Source organism: Nerophis ophidion, linkage group LG28, assembly GCF_033978795.1.
Source record: "Nerophis ophidion isolate RoL-2023_Sa linkage group LG28, RoL_Noph_v1.0, whole genome shotgun sequence".
Classification (NCBI taxonomy): domain Eukaryota; kingdom Metazoa; phylum Chordata; class Actinopteri; order Syngnathiformes; family Syngnathidae; genus Nerophis; species Nerophis ophidion.
The window spans coordinates 18,740,238-18,768,014 of NC_084638.1; the positions used below are offsets into that span (position 1 = coordinate 18,740,238).

At 42.0% G+C, this 27,777-nt stretch overlaps 2 protein-coding genes across 4 annotated transcripts in view; one reads left to right on the forward strand and one right to left on the reverse strand.

Moving 5' to 3' along the window:
- Positions 1–27,777, reverse strand: part of LOC133545393 (zinc finger protein 501-like) — a 399,721-nt gene that overhangs the window by 242,384 nt on the left and 129,560 nt on the right. The gene's annotated exons all lie outside the window — the stretch shown is intronic.
- The window catches only part of LOC133545390 (gastrula zinc finger protein XlCGF57.1-like), a 179,611-nt gene continuing 173,097 nt past the window's right edge, over positions 21,264–27,777 (forward strand). For all 3 annotated transcript variants that reach the window (XM_061890913.1, XM_061890918.1, XM_061890917.1), the window contains exons 1-2: positions 21,264–21,677; positions 23,438–23,704. In XM_061890913.1, the coding sequence (XP_061746897.1) occupies positions 21,575–21,677; positions 23,438–23,704 (370 nt within the window). In that variant the 5' untranslated portion in view covers positions 21,264–21,574. The remainder of the gene's footprint in view (positions 21,678–23,437; positions 23,705–27,777) is intronic.

Sequence of the window (27,777 nt, forward strand, 5' to 3'; positions counted from 1 at the left end):
GTTCGATTCCCTGACGGGGAGGTGAATTTGGTTCCTCTTATTTTCATCAGTAAACATCTTCTTCAACCTTGAGCAGTGACCACAATATCCCTCTCTGAAAATTGTATCATTCAATCAATCACTGTTTTTTTATGTAGCCTTAAATCACAAGTGTCTCAAAGGGCTGCACAAGCCACAACGACATCCGCGGTACAGAGCCCACATACGGGCAAGGAAAAACTCAACCCAGTGGGACGTCGGTGACAGTGACTATGAGAAACCTTGGAGAGGACTGCATATGTGGACCCCCTTGCCCCCTCCCCAGGGGAAACCGAAAGCAATGGATGTCGAGCGGGTCTAACATGATACTGTGAAAGTTCAATCCATAGTGGCTCCAACACGGCCGCGAGAGTTTGAAAAATTGCCAATTTATTTTGAATGGGAAAAATTACTAAGCACGTATCTGTTCTTGTTTCAAGCTAGTTTAGTGGCTAACTTAGCTATTAGCCTGCCCGTCCTTTGTGTGTAACATGTTAAGCCATGTTCTACTGTCCTTCAGGGATAATAATACTTGTAAGAAATGTAATGTATTTGCTACAGTGGAGGATGGTTAAACGTGTGATGTAAGAAGACACAGTTAGCTGTCATGACAACTAATTCCTCTAGTCGGCCAACCGAACATCAAAAATACAAATCAGCGGTTAACAATCTGGACGTTTGGGGTCTTTGTGAGTGGAAACTATTTAATATCACAATTTTGCGATACAAGAAGACCTAGAACTAATGTCCTATACTAAATCAGAGTTTTAAGGTTTGATGAACATGATGGCCTTGTAGTAAAACGTTTAGTTTCTACATACTTTGGTGTATATTTGTATGTAAGTAAAAGTGCATCCGTTGTTTTATGTCAGTTTTGCTCAACTAAACTCTTATTTGTTAAAACTGTACAAAACGATCGCAAAGCTTATTTTTGCTAGCCTGTCAATGTGGTCATCCATCATATGTTAGCATTAAGCTTAAAAGCCAACCTTTATCCTTTATGGTTGTATTGTTGTTGTTTTTAGGTTTACACCAAACTGTATTGTTGATTGAACATGATTGTTACATATATGTGCAGGTCTTTTGCAGGCTCCTCAAACACACGGCGGAGAAAGCGCGGCATCACTCCGGTGGGTGAACGGATGTGTCGAAGGTATGTAGACACAGAAAACTCCCCCACAATGGTAATAAACCTCCTCGTCATCTACATGTCACAATGACTATTACCATGAAACACGCAACCGTCCAGTACTTGAGGCGGTCATTCGAAATAGCGACTAAACTACGAACCTAAAGCTGAAAAGAAAAATCCATACACCCACAACACATCTCATCTGTTTGTGTTGTTGTTAAGTTAAGTTAAAGTTACACACACTAGGTGTGGTGAAATTTGTCCTCTGCATTTGACCCATCCCCTTGATCACTGTGAGGGGAGCAGTGGGCAGCAGCAGTGCCGCGCCCGGGAATCATTTATGGTGATTTAACCCCCAATTCCAACCCCTGATGTTGAGTGCCAAGCAGGGAGGCAATGGGTCCCATTTTTTTATAGTCTTTGGTATGACTCGGCCGGGGTTTGAACTCCCAACCTACTGATCTCAGAGCGGACACTCTAACCTGAACGACATCATCCATGTCGGATTAATGTACAAACAGGACAGCAGTCGCAACTTTAGAGGCTCTGTCCCTCTCTCTCCTTTTTTTTTAACCAGCCTCAAGTCGCATTCACACTTCAAGCTGAGAACAGCAGCACACTTCCCCCTTCACAATAATAGGTCTGACTGCGCACACAAAATACAAGTTTCAAAAAAGCACCTCACACAAGCATAATGAACTTATCGATGCATTGACCCAAAGTACTGGTCAAAATTGTCCAAAGATGTATTTCACCAATAACTGTGAGAGATTCTGAATTTAATTAACAAACATTGTATACATTTTTATTTGACAAAAAAGCACACACTTAAACGCTAGTAACAAAACTTGTGTAAAAGGAGAAAAATTGAACTGAAAACAAAACATGAAATTACATTTTATAGTTTTTTTTTATATTACCATTGGTATCTATATTTATTTTTACTAATTTTGTACTTGTTGTGCTTTATTTGTTACTAACTCATATCTGTTTTTTAAACTATATTTAAAGTTGAGTTTTGGTAATAAAATACATACTGATGCTTTTGAATTAATTAATAAATGTGTAATTAATCGTGATTACAATATCAATCAAAATAATGGTGATTATTATTTTTGCCACAATGGTCCAGCCCTAACTGTACCCTTTTTAAACAACAGAGGGTGTAAAACACAATTTATTCCACATATTTCCTTAACTCAAGTTTATCTTTAATGTACATAATGGACATAAATATAATTCTATGATGTGTCTTTATCTATCCATCCATCCATTTTCTACCACTTGTCCCTTTTGGGGTAAAAGGGGGCAGAAGGCGGGGTACACCCTGGAAAATTCCATAACAACTTTAAACTATTATGTTATCCTAATTAAAAATATATCCTCCAGTTTGTGGCTATTATAAGATATATTTCCAGAGAATATGCATTTATACAGCATGTTTTGAAGAGAAAGCATTTAAAAAATAAATTCTGGGTATATTATATTGATCAACTAATTTTTATTTAGGGGGCTTCGTGAGCAAAATGGAGTTGCTCCCATCGACTTCAATGTTAGAGTTAGGATAGTTAAGATTTTACTAACGTTTGTTTGCGACAGAATGCATGAAAAATAAAAATATATTATTGTCTTACATAAGGATTCTGAATGATAGGAAAAATAAATTAAAAAATCAGATCCCCTTTGATGATTTTTCTACATCCTGTGAACTGTTTGATGCTGTGGTGAAAGTGAGAAAATAAACACATGTCAGGAAAATGAAAATTTCAGCAAAAATGGCTGGCAAACTTTTTAAAACCTGGTTAAAGATTGTTGGCGGTAAACCCAGAGAGGCATGTGTATGTTGTAAAATGATGTTAGAATTACTTTTATTATTTGGGTTCCGTCCACCGGCCCAGTTCTGACTTGTTCCACTACTGGTCATTGTGATTATATTATATATTCAAAATGTCATGTTCTTGTTATTTGTCAAATACAAAGTTAGTAAACATGTGAGAGTAAGAAGTCAACAAACCTGTTCTGTGTAACACAAATTGATGTTTCGTGAAAAGAACGTCCAGTAGTTGATTGTTTTCCTCCTTTGTTCTCGAATGTTCCGCCTAGTATTCTGCTATCGTTCTTTCTAACACTACAAATATTTCTTCAACGGCAGCAGTTAGTTGCTGATCCACCAACGCTCTCAACATTTGTAATGTAGACATATTCACACAATCACAACACTTTACTCTCACACTTGATCTCTACTTAGCGATGTGTTGATGATTTCTGTGTCTTCTGTTAGCAGCTAACAAGCTAAGCAAACGAGCGAGCTAAGCTAACTAACAAGCAAAGATAGCAGGAGAAGCGGCACAGTGCTTCTAGCGCATCGAGACGATTTCATCCTTAAATAAAGAATCAAATATGTATTTTATACAACGCAAATATTGCAAACTGGATAAGAAATAATAAGGCTGACTTATTAGCGTCCTGTGATTTTTCTTCTTCTTCTTTTTCTTTTGTTTTTATAGCGGTTGGCAATCAACCTTCTGGTGTGCATTACCGCCACCTACTGTAATGGAGTGTGGGCCAAGGTGGATCCCTACTCTATATTATTTTATTTAACCAAGTTTTTTTTAAATATGTGTATATTGCTTTATATCCTATGTTTTCTGAATGCAATCCTAATATATCTCCCACTTCTAACCTAATATTTTCTTTTGCTAACTTATTTTCCAGTATTTCTCTTTCTCTATTGTATTTCCTACATTGTATTAAAACATGGTCAACATTCTCTATCTGATGGCAAGAATCACACAGTCCTGTAGTATGTTTTCCTATCAATTTTAGTGAACTATTTAGATATGTATGTCCTAATCTCATTCTAGTAATAATGTCTTCTTCTTTCCTATTTCTACCTCCTCCTCTCATGACACCTACTTTCCTCTGGACTTTGTAAAACTCTCTACCTTTTATTTCCTTATTCCAATTATCCTGCCACTTTTTATTGTGTTCTATCTTAATGATCTTCTTCACTTCTTCTTTACTGTGCTTAATCTCCATGTTTACTTATTTTTTAGTGGTTGTTTGTTTTGCGTATCTATCAGCTAACTCATTCCCCACAACTCCTACATGAGCAGGAACCCAGAGAAATGTTACCACACCTCCCGCTTTATTCATTTTGCAGATTGTCTGAACTATTTCATAAACTATATCTTGTCTTGTTTCTGATGCTATGTTTTTATGCTAATCAAAGCACTGCTGGAGTCTGAGCACAAGACTACTTTCCTTGCTTTGTTTTCCTCTATCCAGTTAACTGCCATATAAATTGCTACCAATTCCCCCGTAAAAACAGATAGTTCATCACTGATTCTTTTATTTAATACTATGTTTCCTTTTGGGATAACTGCAGCAGCTCCTACCTTACTATTTATAGATTTTGATGCATCTGTGTATATCATGCTGTTGTCTAAAATTATTTCCTTAATCCATTGTTCTATCTGGTGACTATTTAAATTAATATTCTTTAGTAATTGCATGTTTACATTTGGGTTGTCATACATCCACAGTGGTATTGCAGGAATTGGTACTGTAGGACTAACTTTAATATTGTCAATTTGAGCTTTTTTACATATGTCTCATATTATCCACCCCAAATTATTCATTTTTTTCTTCTCTTTTTCTTGGCAGTTTAGTAGCACTTGACAAGTTGGATGTCCTTGCTTGGATCCTTTTAAGTTTGCTCAATAAACTGCTGAGAGTTGATCTTTCCTCATGTCTAAAGGTTTTTCATTCATTTCTACTTGTAATGCTGCCACTGGAGTAGATTTAGTAGCTCCACAACATAACTTTAAAGCCTGTGATTGGATCCTGTCTATCTTCCCAAGTAATGTGTTGGAAGCAGATCAGTAAATAATGAATCCATGACCAATAACAGATGGAATTAAAGTGATATATATTGTTTTCAATGTCAACCTATCAGCCCCCCAATCTTTACCCCTCAAAGCCCTCATTATATTCAACACCTTTTTACTTTTCTCCACTATTTTGCTGATGTGGGTTGACCAGTTCATATTTTTATCAAACCATATTCCATCCATCCATCCATCCATTTTCTACCGCTTATTCCCTTTCGGGGTGGCGGGGGGCGCTGGCGCCTATCTCAGCAAACCATATTCCTAAACATTTAAATACTTATATTTTCTCCATCGAGTTTGATTTGGAGCTTGTTTTGAACTTTCGTCTTTGTAAAATTCATGATATTAGTCTTTCCAACAGAGAATCTCAAACCCCAAGTTCCCGATTCTTAAACTTTATTTACCGCTTTTTGAATCTTCTTTTCTCTAAGATGTGTATTTCTACCTCTCTTCCACATCACTCCATCATCACAAACAGTGCCACCTCCACTAACCCTTCCACTTCACTAAACACTTAATTTATCATTATTGAAAATAGTACTGGACTCATTATACTCTCTTGTGGGGTCCTATTTTCCACTTCATATTCTCAACTATATGCATTCTCTATTTTTACAAACATTGTTCTACTTGTTAGGAAGTCATTTATACATCTTTACATGTTCCCTGTAATCCCAATTTTATTTAATTGTATCAGCAACCCCTGTTTCCACAACATATAATAAGCTTTCTTTATGTCAAAAAATACTGCAATTATACTTTCTTTATTTATTAGTCATTTTCTAACATCCTCTTCCAGCTTCTAACGTAGAAGCTTAAAACCTTATAATGATTCTTTCCGGGAGGCCTTCCTCGACACACTGCACAAGCACAGATTTTCTCTCCGTCTTTTTTCCATATCTAAATGCCATCAATCTCATCATCATTGTGACAGTTCCCCCTGGCGATTGATTGCAGCTGCTTGCTGCAGCCGGACGCTCTTGGAGGTGCGCCCAGCGCAGTGCACACATGTATACGCACTGGGGTGCTCTTGGGCCGTGACAGAGAGAGCCATGAAAGCCAAGTATTTTAAAATGTATTTCCATGAGAGCCATTTAATATTTGTTTAACACTGAATATGTGCATTTTTAAGTAAGACCAACATTTTTTGTGTATAATAAGTCTCCTATTCTTTTTAATAACATTGTTATTCTGAAGCTAGCCAATAATAAATAAAATATTTCTTACCATTTATGCGACTTCTTGAACAGATGTGGTAGAAAACGGATGGATGGATTCAAATGCATGAGAAAGTCTTATATTAGAACTTTTATTTAACACTGTGATTACCAGCGGAATTATTCATTACTTATTGTGTTAAGCAATGTCAGCTAAAATGTATCTGAGAGCCAGATGCAGTCATCAAAAGAGCCACATCTGGCTTGAGAGCCTTAGGTTCCCTACCCCTGTACTAGATCCTGCTGCTTCAGTCTGCCGGCGACAAATTAACAAACAAACTTGAATGTCTGCCTTGGGAATTGAGAATGTGAATATCCATCTGTGTGTAGCTGCTTTTGAACTTCTAATTCTGGGCACGGTTCGCCAAACAGTCGGTTTGTGAACAATCCTTAAAAGCTGGTCTGTGCCAAGAAAGCAATCTATTAAAATCAAATCTACCAGTATTGTCCAAAACAGGGGTTAAGTATGCAATCAGACTTTTGCCAGAAGCATTTTGCTTCATTTTATGTGTTTTCCCGTCTTGTGAAAAGACCCTGAATTGCTCAGTCATTGAAGACCAGACTTTAATTCTGAGTTTCCAGGATTGAAGTACTTCTTCTGCTGGCCAAAAATAGGCTCTGAAAAACTCCTGCAGGGGCATCTTGCTTGATATTCTGTGATTAGAATCAGAATCAGAAGTACGTTATTAATCCCCAAGGGCAAATTAAGATTTTCAGCACAATCCGATTCAAGAGCACCCAAACATTACAGGGAGACAGAACGGGATCACAGATGGGTCTGCCAACTTCCGCCGCCCCTTGCAAAAACAGTGACAAACAGGTAAACGCTGGGGAGGGGGATGAATAAAATTAAAAAAAAAAAAAATTCAGTCAAAGCCTGGGTACCTGGAGAGGTGGTCCAGACTGAGGCCTAGGGAAGAAAGAAAAAAAACTTCATAGCCATTGCACACATAAACATTAAATAACAAGAAGGACATTAAAAGAGCAGAACTGATGCAAACCTGCTGTTTCTCCAGCAGTGGTATTTCTACATACTGCTACAAAAGCAAAAGTAAAACAACGAAAAATAATTAACCAATAATATATATTGCGCACACACGATTGCACCCTGCATAGACAAGCAACCAAACAAAAACATAATTTCAACACCCATATACGCTGTGGTGGCCTCTGCGGTGTTCCACACCATTATCTGCAGGGGTGGGAGGTGCATGGCCAGAGACAGGAACAGACCCAACAAAGCAACCAAGAGAGCCGCCCACCAACTCTCGGCCAGTCACGGTCTGCATGGATGAGCGAGGATGCGTCCAAAAAGATTGAAGTATCCAATACCTGCCCATTCAGCCAAGACACTGTGAAGCTTGTCCGTCCCGGCGCTCAGTGCCAGCTCTGCAGCCCTGTCTCTTCATCCGCATTTCCTCCAGTCTCTCCAAATTGACTCTGGGTGACCCGGTAGCTGGTCTCCATAGCCTAAAGGCAGATCCAGAAGTTCACATAAAAGCACCGCAGAAGTCACGAAAGAGCCACCCCTTGTCACACAGTCCCAAAGGGTCCCCAACCAAAACGCAAAAAAAAAGAAAAAACACATGAAAACAAGAGGGAAACACCAGGAACAAAAAAGGATGACCCAAGAGCACAGAGCTCCTGCCACCAGCAGCCACTACAGCGGCACTATATGAAATACTTGTATGTTTTAGTAATGTATGTATAAAAAAGAATATCTTACTTCGGAGTAAAATGGAACAAGAATATGAAAAAAGAACAAGGTGTATCGCCACAATTTCAACCACTTTTACGCTTCCGTCATTGTAATGAATGACGCACGGGGGCGCCAGTAACTCCCATCGCATAATTAATTTTTTAAATGTTGATATTTTCTTTTAAACTAAACATTTACTGTTATCTAACAAAAAAAATACATTTTCAAAATTCTGAAGTAGATAAATTATTATAAAATAATTTTTAAAAATCGATGTATTTTTCATTTAAGGTTGCTAGACACATCTTTCAGGTTTGTGTACAGATCTGTGCGGTTTCATAATGAACACCGTATTGTAGCGTCCTCAAGAACACAACATCACATCAGCAGGTCGTTACAGTATTTTTTTAATACCGTTTGTTATGTATGTAATGGTTTATGATGACATTGTTATTGAAATACGGATGACACAAAAGAACCATGGTAAGTAAGTGTGGCAAAACAAGTTGGCGGAAGTGACGTCACATACGCACATGCGTGGACTGATGCGGTGATAAAGCAAGATGGCGTGTGATTTAGAAGTCCAAAACGCGGGCATTATATTTCTGTATTCTTACATACATGTTGTTTAATAGAGTACACACGGTTAATAATTGTTTGTAGCCGGATACATTAGTCTGTGCGCACTTTGACACTTCTCCTGTTTGCTAGCTTCACTTAAGGTAGCTTGCAGCTAGTTTAGCTGGCTAGTTAGCTTAGCTTCTTAGCTGCTAACAAAGAGTTATTTAAACATCGCTAAGTAGGGAACTAATGTGAGTGTAAAGTGTTGTGATTGTGTGAAAATGTGCGAAAGAACGATAGCAAAGTACGAGGAGGAACTTTGTCCAACAAAAGAGGAGAAGGAGCGACAACATCAACTACTTGATGTTTATTATAAGAAACATCATCAAGTTGTGTTACACAGAACAGGTTTGTTTACTTCTTACTCTCACATCTTTACTAACTTTTTATTTCAGTATTAACACTGTTCTTAAATATATTGTGTATAAGAAGTTTGGTTGTTGTATGAGGATGATGTACATATATACGTCTGGTACTTGCAACCCCGTGGTTGTTGTTGTTCTGTCGAATTTAACTACCCGTAAAAATTAGTTACCTAACACAGTCCATTTGTAGAATAAACTTCAATTAATACATGTGCATATTCAAGGCCTACTGAAACCCACTACTACCCACCACGCAGTCTGATAGTTTATATATCAATGATGAAATATTAACATTGCAACACATGCCAATACGGCTTTTTTAGTTTACTAAATTACAATTTTAAATTTCCTAGGAGTTTCGTCTTGGAAACGTCGTGTAATGATGACGTGTACGCAGGACGTCACAGGTTTTTAGGAAGTTTGAGCGCTTCGCACACACACTGGTAAATGTCGTCTGCTTTAACGGCATAATTACACAGTATTTTGGAGAGTGGTGTTGCTAAATCTTTTGCAATTTGTTCAATTAATAATGGAAAAGCTTTAGCCTTTAGCCACACAAACACACTGTGATTCCTCGTTTGAAATTCCCGGAGCTGAAACTTTACTATGGATCAGAGCGCGGTCAAGCAAACATGGATCCCGACCGAATGTCAACCAGCAGGTTTCGGTGAGAAAATTTTGGTTAAAAAGTTGCCACTTACCGGATATCAGTTGAGCTTGTGTCGTCCGTACAGCTGCCGTCGACACCCGTGGACAAACCCCTCTGACTATCATGTAATATTAAACTATTTAAAACACTAGCAACACAATAGAAAGATAAGGGATTTCCCAGAATTATCCTAGTAAATGTGTTTAAAAACATCGGAATACGTCCCAATGCTATCGTGTTTTTTGTTTGTAACTCTTTTTTTCTTTTTTTTTTCTAGTCGGTCGCTATCAATATCCTCAAACATGAATCTTTCATCCTCGCTCAAATTAATGGGGAAATTGTCGTTTTCTCGGTTCGTATAACTGTTTTTGTTGGAGGCTCCCATTAAAATCAATGTGAATACGTGAGGAGCCCCCACACTTGCGATGTCATCGTCTGCGACTTCCGGTAAAGGCAAGGCTTTTTCAGGAAGTACCAAAAGTGGCGAACTTTATCGTCGATTTTCTCTACTAAATCCTTTCAGCAAAAATATGGCAATATCGCAAAATGAATAAGAAAATCTAATTTCAGTAGGCCTTTCAGTAAAAAAAAAACATAAAAAATAAATATAAGCAGCAATAAAAATATACTTTAAAATGCTTCTACACATTCTATTAAAGGCACAGATACCATCCATCCATCCATTTCCTCCCGCTTGTCCCTTTCGGGGTTGCGAGGGGTGCTCAAGCCAAGGTACACCCTGGACAAGTTGCCAACTCATCACAGGGCTAACACATATAGACGATAACATTCACACTCACATTCACACACTCGGGCCCATTTAGTGTTGCCAATGCCTGGATTTCGAACTACCTCACCGACAGGCCACAGTACGTCAGACTGAAGGACATCACGTCTGACACTGTGATCAGCAGCACCGGAGCACCGCAGGGAACGGTGCTGGCCCCTCTTCTCTTCACCCTGTACACCGCTGACTTCTGCTACATCTCAGAGCTGTGTCACATCCAGAAGTACGCGGATGACACAGCCATCGTCGGGCGCATCAGGGACGGCAGAGAGGAGGAGTTTCGGAACCTGGTGAGGGACTTTGTTGTCTGGTGCCACACGAACGTCTTGCATCTCAATCCGTCAAAGACCAAGGAGCTGGTCATTGACTTTGGGAGGTCGAGTCCATGGTCACAACCTATGGTGATCGAGGGAGTTGAGGTACAGACCGTGGAGTCATTCAAGTACCTCGGGGTTTGGGTGGACAATAAGCTGGACTGGACTGTTAACACGGACCACCAGTACAAGAAAGGACAGAGCAGGCTGTACTTCCTCAGGAGACTGCACTCCTTCAACATTTGTAGAAAACTCCTGTGGATGTACTACCAGTCTGTGGTTGCCAGTGTTCTCTTCTACGTGGTAGTGTGCTGGGGGGGGCAGTACATCTAAGAAGGACAGCTCCAGACTTGAGAAACTGATCAGGCGGGCCGGTTCTACAATCGGAATGAAACTGGACTCACTGGTGACGGTGGCAGAGAAGAGGACTGTTGACAAACTAGTGAGCATCCTGGATGATGCCAGTCACCTTCTGCATAGCGTTATCAGTAGCCAGAGGAGCCTGTTCGGTGCTAGACTGCTTCATCCCAAGTGCAGGACTAATAGACTCAAGAACTCCTTTGTCCCACACGCCATTAGACTGTACAACTCCTCTCTGGGACGGGGGACGGGGGGTATTAGGATGACAGGGGATGCAAAACATTAACAGTGCAATACGTTTTCATAACATGGTCACTACTGCCTACTTTGTCTTGTTATATTCTTATGTTACTGTTATATTGTTATTCCCATTGTTTTTATTCTTTTTGTAATATTTCTCTATTTTGTTTCCTTTTAAACCCCCATTATTTACTTTTTTTTTTTTTTTTAAATTGATCTCAACTCTGTACACTGCTGCTGGAATTTTAATTTTCCTGAAGGAACTCTCCTGAAGGAATCAATAAAGTACTATCTATCTATCTATCAACCTATCCCCAGGTGCATGTCTTTGGAGGTGGGAGGAAGCCGGAGTACCTGGAGGGAACCCACGCAGTCATAGGGAGAACATGCAAACAGAAAGATCCTGAGCCTGGGATTGAACCCAGGACTACTCAGAACCTTTGTATTGTGAGGCAGACCCACTAAACCCTCTTCCACAATGCTGCCGCCATGTATTACCAACCTACCAATATATACCTATTGCATGTACATAAAACCTTAATGGAGGTGTTTGGATGTTTTTTAAGTTATTTGTAGGAAGAATTGTGCGACTCTAATAGCCTCTATTGTAAGCAGACTTTTTATCGCATTTATTTACTATTTAGAATTAATAAGCCAAATTAAAAAACGCGTGGTTCCCTTTTAAGTGAAGTATATTTATTTAGCACTTTTCTCTCGTGACTCAGAGCGTTCTATATAGTGAAACCTAGGGCTGGACGATATGGACTTTTATTAATATCTCGATATGTTTAGGCCGTGTCACGATACACGATATACATCTGGATATTTTGCCTTAGCCTTGAATGAACACTTGATGCATATAATCACAGCAGTATGATGTTTCTATGTGTCTACATTAAAAAATTCTTCTTCATACTGCATTAATATATGCTCATTATAAACTTTCATGCAGAGAGGGAAATCACAACTAAGTCAATTTAGAAAAACTGTATTTATTAAACAGTTATTAAGCAGTGGCACAAACATTCATGTCATTTCAAAACATAAAGTGCAAGATTGTCAGAGGCATTTTAAAACAAGTTATTAGTGCACTTTTGTGCACTAAGATGACATATCAAAACAACACTAAATTAAAGTGCACTTTTTGTACAGAACGCCACTACAATAGTTTAAAACAAATAAGGTGCACTTTTGTGCATGATGTCACACAAGATATTTCAATAACTGTCAAATATAAATGAGCTGCAAAATAGGAAATCAAATAGTGTTCGTCCTTCACTATGTGGTAGGTTCCTGCGTACATTATCTTCTTTTGTTGTTGAATAGTTTTTTCATACGGTGTTGATCATGAAATGGTTGCTTTGGCAATTTGTTTGCTCTGGCACCGAACGGAGATGTTGATATGAGGAGTTTCAAGCACTCTTCATTCTCTAGCGGGTGACTTGTCAAAGGATGCTACAAATTAGCAGTGCTGCTACTTTTTGTAGCAACACTTTTGCCGCATAATTGTTCATCATATTCCCGCTTGAAGCCAAACCACCGCCAGACGATTCTCTCCCAGCTGTTTTTCTTAGGAATTAATTATTCCTTCATTTGTTACCAGATTTGTACCTTCTTTCTGTCGTATAACCACTCGCAATGCACCGTTAGCATCACAGCTAATGTTACCAATGTCGCTACCTCTCTGCTCGGGTAGGGCGTGTGACGTTGCACGTAGGACAGTATGTGACGTATGCAAGAAGGTGCGCTTCTTTATGTCTCTGTGAGGAGGGACAAGAAAGATTGGGAAACGCATGAAGTGTAATGCCCGAAGCTAAAAACAACTGTGTGAGAACGTATACTCGAATATCACAATATTGTCATTTTCTATATTGCAGACAGACAAACCCGCAATATATCGAAAATAATGCCCAGCCCTAAATTGGACTAAGGGGTCTCATTCTGTGCATTGCTCCCAGCACCTTAGCATGTTTAGTAGACTTACATGAACAAAGTGAGCCTCTTGTTACTCATTCACAATCTTTGTTTCTACGACTTGCAATTCTCCTCCACACGTTTTCCTATGTGCAGTAGTGTGAGCGACACTTGCTTTCATGTTGGAGATGGAACTAGCCATTTTAATACAATGCTGAAGTACAGGCCCCCATATAGCTGCCCGGGATATGCCTGTTATATGATACTTTAATTTTGGGCCTTTTAGAAACAGCATGTTTTCGTCTGAAAACCTTTTGACGAGTTGACTTCATGTACATTAGGTCTTTTCAAAGTTTAGAACACCATGCGCCTTAAACAGAATAGTTTACTTTGAAAGTAAACGGGATCATTTATTTTGTGTTTATACAATAGAATATAATATAATAGAATTGAATAGAATAGAATAAAAAGTACTTTATTGATCCCTGGGGGAAATTCAGCACCACAGTTCGCTCACAATAGACAATAATACAAATAAATAATATATAACATATAATCAATAGATAATATATAATATATGAATAATATAAATATATTCTACATATATTCAACATTTAAGTGCAGTCAAGAAGGAACATATGCATTATACAGTCTGATGGCTGTCGGTATGAAGGGCCTCCTGTGTCGTTCCGTGTTGCATTTTGGGAGTCTGAGCCTTTTTTGTCTTCCTTATCCCTCCTGCTTGCTTCTTTGTCTTGTCTTAACTTTCTTGTTGCCTCTTTTTGCACGGCTCTCCAAATCTAAACATTGGAACCATTTAACTGGCCTCAACAAAAGTGACAAGATCTTGGATTTGGGGGAACCTGCTGTCGTGACAAAGCGGTTGTTGCTGGACACACGACGGACTCTTGGGAGAAGAAGAAGTGCCGCGTGCCTGGCGACCCTTTTCTGTCAAGGACGTGAAGATATCTACCTATTCGGAATTATGACAACAGGACATCTGCTGATTGGCGTTAGCGTTGCTCTGGTTTGTCGACAAATTGGAAGTTGCTGGCAGTCTACAACTGATTGGAGGATGCGGGAAGAACTGTGGATCACATCGGACTGTCTACCCCGCAGTTTTTGAGGACCACTCATAGACAATTTAGAGTGAAAAGCAAATTTTATTTTCACCCGCATACAAAATATTCTAACTTGGATTGTTTCCCTGGCGTCGAGACTCTCCCGAAGGACGGTGTGGCGAAGACACAACAAACTCCCTTCTTGTCTCTCATGGACACACACTTGTTGTTGACTTTGGACCAGCAACTGGACAATACATCAAGGCCGCGAGACAGACACACACTACGGGCTTACACACACACATCCAGAAAAATATACGCCACTGTGGAGGGAGGTTGTGATCAGCACACTGCAGATGTAAATGTCAGCGACCCCGTCTGGGCTACTGGAGACAGTGCACCCTCAGACGGGGGCGTGGCATGGGCGGGACGGCGAGACGCAGCTGGCAGGTGATTAAATTTCGCAGGTGGTACGCGTGAATCTAATCAACTGTTGTCTTTAAGAATGAGCAGCCGGCAGAGGAGGAGAAGAGAGGATTGGAGAGACTGAAAAGTTTACACGAAAATGCACTTTGTCGAAAATAACTATATTAAAAACCCTGTCAACTCTGAGTAACTGGCTTCTGGCGTGGATCTGTGGCACTGTGAGTAGGAAAAAGCTTACAACTGGCACCCAACGTAAAAAAAAAAAAAATACCTGTGATGTCGTCACCAAGCTCCATAAAGGCACTTGGGCAGCTACTGGCAGAGATGTCTACCGCGAACCACCGGCAGATGGAGGCGATGCAGGGCCAGATAGCGCAGCAGAGCCAGATTCTGCAGGCGCTGACGGAGAAGGTCGAAGTGGGGACACACGCAGCAGCGAGGCCAGCGTTGACGGCAGTGGACATGCACAGAATGGCGGAAACGGAAGATCCCCACAACTTTTTGGACATGTTCGAGGCGACAGCAAAATCATGCGCATGGCCAGAAGAGGAGTGGGCGGTGCGGCTGTTACCGTTGCTGGCGGGAAAGGCGCAGCGAGCGGCGCTCAGCCTGCCACCAGTGTCCCGGGTGAGCTACCGGGACACGAGGAGGGCGGTGTTGGACCGGACGGGAGGATCCAAGGAGGACCACAGACGAAGGTTCCGGAACTTGAGACTCGGACCGGAGGAGCGGCCTTTCGCCCTGGGCCAACAATTAAAAGACGCGGCGACAAGATGGCTGCAACCCGGAGGAACAGAAGAGGTCATGGAACAATTGATTCTAGAACAATTCCTGGAGGCGATACCGGCGCGGACGTCAGCATGGGTCCGCTACCACCAGCCACAAGGGGTAGCAGCGGCTGTAGCCTTGGCAGAGGACCGCCTGGCGGTACAGCGGGAAAAGGCTGCAGGAGGAGCAGAGCGGCCAGTACCGGTGCCGCGCAGAATGCAGCCGCCACCAGCAGATGGAGTCCAGCCGTGGCCAAGGCCACAAAACAACATGATACTGCTTTCTCCTCCTCAGGGCCAGGCCGCGGCAGACACTGCGTTTCCCCCGCAAACGGCGCCTCAAATGCCGGGGCAGGTGTGCTGGATGTGCCGACGTCTAGGTCACCTGCAACGGGAGTGTCCAGCGATGGAGGTGGGGCAGGTGATCTGGGTGGGCGACCCTCCAGCATCCTCCCCCGGACCGGGAGAGACATACTATGTACCGGTAAGGATACAATGGAGTATATACCGGGCGATGGTGGATTCGGGCTGCGAGCAGTCCATGATTCACCAAAACCTGGTTCGACCCGGGGTATTGAGTAAGGTTACACGGGTGCGGGATTAAATGTGTGCATGGGGATATTCACGCGTACCCCGTTGTGCCGGTGGAAATTTTTTTCAGAGGAGAAAAACAGTGTTAAGGTGGCTGTAAATTTGCGCCTGGCGCACCGCTTAGTCTTTTGAACAAATTGGTCGGGATTTAAGGGATCAATAAAGCAGTGTGCAGGGGTGCGTTCATGGACGGTAGGGAAAGGGGATACCCGCGCTGTTCTCATCGGCGACGCGAGATTATCCGACGCTGCCGAGGGGGAGGGGGAAGGGGGGCCGGCGGGGACTTCCCAGGAGGTTTCCCCGGTGCCCCAATGGCGCCCCATGGATGATTTTCCACTCGAGCAGTCTCGAGATGACACTCTGCGCGCGACCTGGGACCAACTGATTTCGATTGATGGGCAGCGGGTTCGCCCGGGAATAACGCGGGATTTCCCTCACTTTGCATTGATTAGGGACAGATTGTACAGAGTGAGCCGTGACACTCAGACAGGGGAGGAAATCACCCAATTGTTGGTGCCAAGAAGCCGTCGGGAAATGATTTTCCAGGCGGTACATTTTAACCCGATGGCCGAACACATGGGATATGACAAAACACTTAATCGGATAATGGCCCGGTTCTATTGGCCAGGCATTCGGGCAGACGTGCGGCGTTGGTGCACGGCCTGCCCGGACTGCCAACTAGTCAACCCAGCGGCCACTCCTAGAGCCCCTTTGCGGCCATTACCACTCATAGAGGTCCCATTTGAGCAAATTGGCATGGACCTCGTCGGGCCATTTCACCCGAACACCCAGGGATATCGCTTTGCGCTAGTCCTGGTGGATTATGCAACGCGCTATCCCGAAGCAGTGCCACTGCACTCTATCTCTGCAAAGAGTGTCGCGCAGGCACTGTTTTAAGTTATGTCCCGGGTTGGAATCCCGAAAGAGATACTAACTCACCAGGGCACGTCCTTTATGTCACGCACATTAAAGGAGCTGTACGGTTTATTGCGGATCAAATCTATTCGAACTAGCGTTTACCACCCACAGACAGATGGGTTGGTGGAGCGGATGAATAGAACTTTGAAATCCATGATCCAGACGTTCGAACACGAGGACAAACCAAATCGGCATAAATGGTTGGATCCCCTGTTATTTGCAGCGCGGGAGGTTCCTCAGGCCTCAACAGGATTTTCTCCATTTGAACTGTTGTTCGGCAGGAAGCCGCGTGGGGTACTGGACCCAGTTAAAGAAAGCTGGGAGGATGGTCCAAGCCCCAGTAAAAACAAAATTCAGTACGTCATGGACTAGAACGCAAAACTCCACACATTAGGGCACTTGTCACGTGAGAATTTGCTCCAAGCCCAAGAACGTCAACAGCGCCTGTATAACAGGGGGGCGCAACTTAGACAATTTTCACCGGGAGAGAAAGTACTTGTATTACTCCCAACATCCAGCTCCAAATTACTCGCCAAGTGGCAAGTAAAAGTGCGCCCGGTGTCTCCCAGCTGCACTTAAGTGGAAGGGAATTTATCGCAATATAGATTTTAGGCCATATTGCCCATCCCTCGTAAAAAGTGGTCTTCCTTTCCTGTGAATAATGTAAAGAGCAGTGTTTTTGTTTTCAGGCCAAAGTCATATAATAACTTGATATTTTAAGTACATGTACTGTAAACTTATTGAATGCCTCATGTGACTGAGCAAATCTGGACATTTCTCAAGCCTGTTTGTCATTTTTGTGTCCTGCAGAGGTCTGTGGAGAACAACTTCTGCTTGAAAAACAAAGAGTGTAGCTTCAGGATGGGGAAGGAGGATCCATCAAAGAAAAAGACCAAGCGCCACGGACCCTCTGGCATCTCCTTTTCCTCTTTGACACAGACCTTTCCCTGCAAAAATGAAGAGGAAGTCTCACTAATCCCCCACATTAAAGATGAAGAGGAGGAACACAGCATCAGTCAGGAGGGAGCGCATCATGAAGGACTGGTGGAGTTCCCAGTGACTGGTGTCCCTGTGAAGAGTGAAGATGATGAGGTCAAAGGTGAAAGTGAGGAGAAGAGAGAGGCAGAGCCTCCAAGCAGCAGCTCAACACAACACATGACAACAGAAGCTGATGGAGACCACTGTGGAGGATCACAAGCAGACAAGCTCTTAGCTCCACTATCAGATAGTGAGGACACAACGTCACACTCTCCTGATACTGATGATGAAGACTCTAAAGATGATAATACATGTCACACTGACAGCACTACCTTCAAATGTTCTCACTGTGACAAAACCTTTAAAAAACATTGGCATCTGAAAAGACACATGAGAATGCATACTGGAGAAAAACCTTTTCCCTGTTCAATCTGTGGTAAAGGTTTTGTACACAGTCACCATTTGAAAGTACACATGAGAACACACACTGGTGAAAAACCTTTTAATCTGTTCAGTCTGTGGTAAAGGTTTTGTAGAAAGTCAGAGCTTGAAAAAACACACAATATTACACACTGGTGAAAAACCTTATATATGTTCAATCTGTGGTAAAGGTTTTTTACAAACTCAAAATTTGAAAGAACACATGAGAACACACAGTGGTGAAAAAACGTTTTCCTGTTCAATATGTGGCTTATCTTTTTCAAGGAAGGAACATTTGAAAGTACACATAAGAACGCACACTGGGGAAAAAACATTTTCCTGTTCAATCTGTGGTAAAGGTTTTGTACAAAGTGGCAAATTGAAAGTACACATGAGAACACACACTTGTGAAAAACATTTTTCTTGTTCAATATGTGGTAAAGGTTTTGTACAAAGTAACACTTTGAAAGTACACATGAGAACACACACTGGCAGAAAACCTTTTTCCTGTTCAATCTGTGGTAAAGGTTTTACACAAAGTCAGAATTTGAAAAGACACGAGAACACACACTGGTGAAAAATCACATTCCTGTTCAATCTGCAACAGAAGCTTTTGTGATCGACCAAAACTTGTAAGACACACGAGAAGACACCCAGGAGAGAAAGTGTTGAGTTGCAGTGTGTGTGGTGAAAGATTTTCTTATAAATACCAGAGTAAGAAACACAAGTGTGGTGGTGAGAACAACAGCAGCAAATGAAACTGCAGGATTTGAAATAAACTGTCAAGACTTTAATTTTTACTTTAACAACATCAGCACATATAACATGTGTGGCGTTGTTTTTGTAACAATCTTTTTAATATGCTTCTACATGTGTTAGATATTTAGATTACATAGATTAAATACTATTATTATTATTAATAAATATTGACAAATTACATTTTTCTATTTCTAATTGTTAATGATCCCATAGATTAGCACCTTCATGTGATATACATATTTTTTTGCTCGATGGCTTCATCTGGCCAGGATCTTCAACTCACTGGATCGGTTTGCAGCCGAGTGTGAAGCGACTGGGATGAGAATCAGCACCTCCAAGTCCGAGTCCATGGTTCCCGCCCGGAAAAGGGTGGAGTCCCATCTCCGGGTTGGGGAGGAGACCCTGCCCCAAGTGGAGGAGTTCAAGTACCTCGGAGTCTTGTTCACTTGTGAGGGAAGAGTGGATCGTGAGATCGACAGGTAGAGCGGTGCGGCGTCTTCAGTAATGCGGACACTGTATCGATCCCTTGTGGTGAAGAAGGAGCTGAGCCGCAAGGCAAAGCTCTCAATTTACCGGTGGATCTAAATTCCCATCCTCACCTATGGTCATGAGCTTTGGGTTATGATCGAAAGGATAAGATCACGGGTACAAGCGGCCAAAATGAGTTTCCTCCGCCGGGTGGCGGGGCTCTCCCTTAGAGATAGGGTGAGAAGCTCTGCCATCCGGGAGGAACTCAAAGTAAGGCCGCTGCTCCTCCACATGGAGAGGAGCCAGATGAGGTGGTTCGGGCATCTGGTCAGGATGCCACCCGAACACCTGCCTAGGGAGGTGTTTAGGGCACGTCCAACCGGTAGGAGGCCACAAGGAAGACCCAGGACACGTTGGGAAGACTATGTCCCCTGGCTGGCCTGGGAACGCCTTGGTATCCCCCGGGAAGAGATGGACGAAGTGGCTGAAGAGAGGAAAGTCTGGGCTTCCCTGCTTGGGCTGAAAAAGCGGAAGAAGATGGATGGATATATATATATATATATATATATATATATATATATATATATATATATATATATATATATATATATATATATATATATATATATATATATATATACATATATATATTTGTATATATATATATATTTATTTATATATATGTATTCATTTTGTACCGCTTATTTCTCTTAGGGGTCGCGGGGGGCGCTGGTGCCTATCTCAGCTACAATCGGGCGGAAGGCGGCGTACACCCTGGACAAGTCGCCACCTCGTCGCAGGGCCAACACAGATAGACAGACAACATTCACACTCACACACTAGGGACCATTTTAGTGTTGCCAATCAACCAGGTGCATGTCTTTGGAGGTGAGAGGAAACCGGAGTACCCGGAGGGAACCCACGCATTCATGGGGAGAACATGCAAATTCCACACAGAAAGATCCCGAGCCCGGGATTAAACCCTAACTACTCAGGACCTTTGTATTGTGAGGCAGACGCACTAACCCCTCTTCCACCGTGAAGCCCTATATCCATCCATCCATCCATTTTCTACCACTTATTCTCTTTTTGGGTCGTGTGTGTGTGTGTGTATGTATATATATATATGTATATATGTAGGTTTGGGAAAAATAAAAATCACAAGACTACTTCATCTCTACAGATCTGTTTCATGAGGGGTTCCCTCAATCATCAGGAGATTCTCCTGATGATTGAGGGAACCCCTCATGAAACAGATCTGTAGAGATGAAGTAGTCTTGTGATTTTTTTTCCCAAACCTACATATTGCGCTCTACCACGGTATCGAGCACTATTCTCTGGATAATCCAATCAAGATATATATATATATATATATATATATATATATATATATATAATGCCAAAGGAAATTTAAAAAGAACATGAAAACCTCCCTCCCACATTTTAAAATATATTATAAAAACAATTAGCATCAAAGACAAAAATAATATGAGTGTAATATTTATTTTGTATCTTTTTTTTCTGATGCTACTGTTGTTTCAAAATGTAAAATGGACAAGTTTACTTTTATTTTCAGAATGTTGAAATAGTTGCACCGGGGGTTGGGGGGTGGGGTGCTTACTTGTTTCTCTCGCGAGATCTGACAACACTGCGCGCGAACCAAACACGGCGAGGATAAAGCAAGATGGCGTCTGACGGTGAAGACGTTATTGCAGTCGTCACAGTTCAGTGTTCTTAATCTTTGCCTCCATGTACACATATATGTCCTTTATTAGACTCTATTAAATAGAGTAAACATCGTTAATAACTGTTTGCATCCGGTTATATTAGTCTGAGCGCACTTTGTTGCTTCTCGAGCTAGCTTAGCTTGCCAGTTAGCTTAGCTTGTTAGCTGCTAACAAAGAGAGGCGGAAGTGATCAAAACACATCGCTAAGTAGAGATCAAGTGTGAGTGTAAAGTGTTGTGATTGTGTGAAAATGTGCGAAAGAACGACAGCAGAGTACGAGGAGGAACTTTGTCCAACAAAAGAGGATAATAAGCGACAACATCAAAAACATCAAGTTGTGTTACACAGAACAGGTTTGTTTACATCTCACTCTCACATCTTTACTAAATGTAAATGTATTTATTAACACTATTCCTAAATAGTTAGTCTATAGGAAGATGAATCGTCATGTGAGGATGATGCTCTGATTGTTTTACATTGTTCATAAAAAGGAGACAGTTTCAGACACACAATATTTATGAGAGGTTGATGTTCCTCTCAGTTTGTAATAATGTGTATCAACATGTTTACACAAAACTCACACAGTCACCGGGGGAATATTCCAGAGAGCAGGTTAAGTGCAAAGTCCTGAGTATGTAAAGCTTGAGAGTTTTACCTCCAAAAATAAGAGCAGTAAGACAAAGTCAGAGTCAGTTACCATGGTAACTGACGCTGTGAACCTAGCCTGCTAGCTGGCAGGTTTGACAAGTTATATATGTGTGTAAAAGCTATACTGACCTATTACTTTCTTCATATTGGTGCAGCCATTGACCTACTACAGCACCTACGGCCGAGTCATACCAAAAACTATAAAAATGGGACCCATTACCTCCCTCACCTTAAAAAGGATTACCGGGCGTGTCCACCACTGCTGCTCACTACTCCTCTCACCTCCCAGTGGGTGATCAAGGGTGATGAGTCAAATGCAGACAATAATCTCACCACACCTAGTGTGTGTGTGACAATCATTGGTACTTTAACTTTTTAATGTGGCAGTGATTGTCGAAAAAACAATGCCTGATCTAAAGATGGCATGTTGATCTCATACTAGGTCTGGGCGATATATCAATATAAACGATATATCGCAGGTTTGTCTCTGTGCGATATAAAAAATTACTATATCCTAATATTCGATTATATGTTCTCACACTTGCTTTTAGCCGTTGGCGTTACATTACTGGCATTTTTCACTCCTCCTCGTCTCTCATTCGCACAGAGACGGAAAACAAGCCCGCCTTCTTACATACGTCACATGCTGTTGGGCGTGCAACGTCATACGTTATCGCCGACCAGAGAGGTAGCAGCATGGCTAACATTAGCTGAAGCAGGTTGTACGAGCGGAGCGGAGCTTTTGACATTACAAGAGAGAAAATTATGCAAAACTTATCACAAATGGAGTAAGAACAATTAATGCCCAAAATAAAGAGCAGGGGATCCATCATCTGGCGGTGGTTTGGCTTCAAGTGGGAAGATATTCAGCAGACAACAGCAATATGCAAAGTATGCAGCAGAAAATGTTACTACAAAAAGGTAGCAACACTAATAATTTGTTCTTTCATTTAAAAAGTCACCCGTGAGAGAATGAAGAGTATTTAATAAATACCGTTTTGGTCAATTGACTTAGTTGTGAGTTCCCTCTCTGCATGAAAGTTTAAAAGTTGCATATATTAATACAGTATGAAGAAGAATGTTTTAATGTAGACACGTAGAATCATCATACTGCTGTGATTATATACATCAAGTGTTCATTTGAGGCCAAGGCAAAAAATCATAATATATATCATATATCGTAATATGGCATACAAATATTGCGATACTAATAAAAGCCAATATCGACCAGCCCTATCCCATACCATCTCAAACCACTTATTCATTATTAAGTGAAATGTCTTAAAGTCGCTTAAATTTGTCTCTAAGCAAGCAACACTGTTTTATCCAGTTACTCGATTAATCGAAAACATTTCCAGTAGAACACTTGATTAATGCAATTTTCAATAGCAACAGTCCTAAATTCCATGTATGATTTAATATTTAGCATGTAGGAGTTAAAATGTGTTTTGTTTGTGTCCTGTAGACATCCATCAGCTGATTGAACACCAAGAAGAATGTCTCCCTCATCTGCAGGGGGACAGTTTGACTTTAGAGTATCCAGAGCCCTCACATTTTAAAGGGGACGAGGAGGATCCACAGCCCCCTTATTTTAAAGAGGAAGAGGAGGGAGAGTGTCCTGTAGGGCAGGAGGAGGCGGATCTCAGCAAGTTTCCACTGACTGTTGTTTCTGTGAAGACTGAAGAGCATGAAGACAAACCACCTGAGTCCTCACAGCTTCATCACAGTCCAAGTAAGCACAACATCCACATATCATCTAATACAATGTTTGTGACACATGTTCATCTGGGGGCCACATTTATGACTAAAGATGAAGATATATTTGCTTTTTAACACCACCATTTAAAAATCAATCATAAACAGTGTAATTGCTGGGGTGTAACCATGTGACCTAGAGGCCGTCCTCCTAACCTCACGTGGTCAAATGAAGGCAAACATACAATATGGCTACTGTTTATTTACCTTTAGCAGCACAAAAAGTCCGCGGGCTATAGAGCGTTTTCCGTTCGGGCTCCAGTACTCTGAAATGCCCTCCCGGTAACAGTTCGAGATGCTACCTCAGTAGAAGCATTTAAGTCTCACCTTAAAACTAATTTGTATACTCTAGCCTTTAAATAGACCTCCTTTTTAGACCAGTTGATCTGCCGCTTCTTTTCGGGAGGGGGTCCGGTCCGATGACCAGGGATGAAGTATTGACTGTCCAGAGTCGGGACCCAGGATGGACCGCTCGCCTGTGTATCGATTGGGGACATCTCTACGCTGCTGATCCGACTCCGCTTGGGATGTTTTCCTGTGGACGGGACTCTTGCTGCTGTCTTGGATCCGCTTTGAACTGAACTCTCGCGGCTGTGTTGGAGCCACTATGGATTGAACTTTCAATCATCAATCAATCAATCAATGTTTATTTATATAGCCCCAAATCACAAATGTCTCAAAGGACTGCACAAATCATTACGACTACAACATCCTCGGAAGAACCCACAAAAGGGCAAGGAAAACTCACACCCAGTGGGCAGGGAGAATTCACATTCAGTGGGACGCCAGCGACAATGCTGACTATGAGAAACCTTGGAGAGGACCTCAGATGTGGGCAACCCCCCCCCCCTCTAGGGGACCGAAAGCAATGGATGTCGAGCGGGTCTAACATGATACTGTGAAAGTTCAATCCATAGTGGCTCCAAGACAGCAGTGAGAGTCCCGTCCACAGGAAACCATCTCAAGCGGATCAGCAGCGTAGAGATGTCCCCAACCGATACAGGCGAGCGGTCCGTCCTGGGTCCCGACGAGCGGTCCATCCTGGGTCTCGACTCTGGACAGTCAGTACTTCATCCATGGTCATCGGACCGGACCCCCTCCACAAGGGAGGGGGGGACATAGGAGAAAGAAAAGAAGCGGCAGATCAACTGGTCTAAAAAGGAGGTCTATTTAAAGGCTAGAGTATACAGATGAGTTTTAAGATGAGACTTAAATGCTTCTACTGAGGTAGCATCTCGAACTGTTACCGGGAGGGCATTCCAGAGTACTGGAGCCCGAACGGAAAACGCTCTATAGCCCGCAGACTTTTTTTGAGCTCTAGGAATCACTAATAGGCCGGAGTCTTTTGAACGCAGATTTCTTGCCGGGACATACGGTACAATACAATCGGCAAGATAGGCTGGAGCTAGACCGTGTAGTATTTTATACGTAAGTAGTAAAACCTTAAAGTCACATCTTAAGTGCACAGGAAGCCAGTGCAGGTGAGCCAGTACAGGCGTAATATGATCAAACTTTCTTGTTCTTGTCAAAAGTCTTGTCACAGTATCATGTTAGACCCGCTCGACATCCATTGCTTTCGGTCCCCTAGAGGGACCTCTCCAAGGTTCTCATAGTCATCAGTGTCGCTGGCGTCCCACTGGGTGTGAGTTTTCCTTGCCCTTATGTGGGTTCTTCCGTGGATGTTGTAGTCGTAGTGGTTTGTACGGTCCTTTGAGACATTTGTGATTTCGGGCTATATGATTAAACATTGATTGATTGATTGATTGATATGTTAAAGGTTTAGTGGTGAAGATACGAGATGTATACCAAGTACCATTCTTTTAGTACTGGTTCCTAATTATGTTGTCTATGAGGACCGTGAAGATTCTGGACTAACGACACAACTATTTGTATTTTTAATTCCAGCTGACTGAGGTAACTATGACACGTTGTCACATTGAGTTCAGCTGCCGCTGCTACACATTACAATCAGCTTTGAATAATGACAGATAAGGAAGCAACAACACGTAATAGTTTGATGTGTGTGTTATTGACAAGAAGATGACATAACTGCATTTCAGCTTGCACTGCACATATAGTTGACTTCTATAAGACTTCAAATAAACAGTTATTGATAAAAGACTTCCCTGCTGTTACAGAACATCATGTTGGATGTGTTCAACCTCTTGGTCTAATAGGAATGCTATATAAGAAGCCTTTTTTCCCCTTTTTTATTTCCACAAATTACATGTAGTAGCGATAAATACTGGTATCAATAAGGAATATCAGTTAGGTTATCATATCGATAAATTCTCAGCGATTAACATCTCTACTGAAGATACAAGGCAGATATCTGTAAAAAATATATTCAACGTTTGTTTGGATTTAGTTACTTCTCTGCTGTCCAGCAATGTCTCAATCAATCTAGTTTATTAGTACTAATTAGCAAAGATTTTTTGTCTCTCTAAAGTCTTTATTTTGACAGCCCCCTCGCGGTATAGTTGTGGAAGTTCAAACTGAGGCAGTATTTGTGACTGATAAAATGTTCGGAGAATCAAAATTTAAGAAATTGCACCGGAAAAATCCTTACTTTTGAAGACGGCCAAGAAAAATACAATCAAAATCAGAAATAGTTTAATAATCCCAGAGGGGAAATGAAGGTTTTCAGCACAATCCCATTCAAGAGCAGACAAACATTCCAGGGAAATAGAACAGGATCGATGACGGGTCTGCCAACTTCCGGCGCCCCTTACAAAAAAAGGGAGAAACAGCGGAGGAGGGGGGATAAAAAAAATTCAATCTCAGCCTGGGCCCCTGGAGAGGGGGTCCAGACTGAGGCCAAAGAGAAAAACAAACTCATAGCCATAGCACACAGAAACGTGTGTAAGAGGGAAACCTCAAAGAACACAAAGGACATAAAAGACATTAAAAGAGCAGTCACTTCTACACACAGCCACCAAAGTAAACGATCCAAGATGGCGGCGCGCATGGACGCGACGTCCCAGGCTCTCCCCTTAGGTGCATTGTTTTTATTGTTTTTATATAGTTTATTACTAGCCCAGTCAGCAACTTGCTAGGCGAAGGTTATGTACAGCCGAAACGATTTGTTGGAGCAGGCTATTTCGGTGGATTTTACGAGCCGACCCAACATCCCGGAGGAGCAAGCACGTAGCCCTGGAGCTCCATGGCTACTGTGCCCGGCAAGGCTGAGGCGAAGAGGCCGTGGCCGATGGGGTGGCGTGTTAGCCAGACTATAAATGAACCCAAACAGACCAGCGATACCAAGTCTATTCTTGGCTAATGCGAGATCGCTCGCTCCTCATGGTGAAGAGGACAAGATAGACGAGGTGAGGCTCCGTGTAACACAAAACACTGTAATGGACAGCTGCGCCCTATTGTTTACGGAAACCTGGCTAACGTCTTCAATCCCAGATGCTAGCATGGAGCTAACCGGTCACACAGCACACAGACAGGACAGAAACGCAGAGTCTACCGGCAAGCAGATCTGGGGTGGACTGCTAACAAACACAACGATGTTAGGAAATACAGGATTAAGGAAAATCAACGTACCAGGACTGACGAGGCGGAGCAGGCGCATGCACGTAGGAGGTGCAGGATAAATTAACCGACAAGACCAGCTGTGGGTGACGAGCTTAAATACTCCTCGGTAGAAATAGGTTACAGGTGTGCCTTAGTGTCCGCCCTTAGCTGGAGACTAACGAGTTGAGGGAACAAATCACAACAAAAGAGAAGGCAGGGAAATAAAAACATAACACTATGTTCTTTATAGGTACAGAAAATCATGGAATGATCACTTAAGTTGCACACTCGTGGTGTTCTTAAACTGGTCAGAAGTAACTATGAAGGTTTAAAAGGACTCACTCACCCTGGTAGTTTGCTTAATGAGCTAAGTGAGACAATGTTGGTGGCACAGCTGAGTGAAGGTTTTTAAAAGTCGTTACATCCTTTCGGGACATATCTGTGTTCCAGTCCCCAAGAAGATGTAAACCTGTGTCAACATGTTTACACCAAACTCACACAGTCACTAAATACATTTTATACTGTAATCAA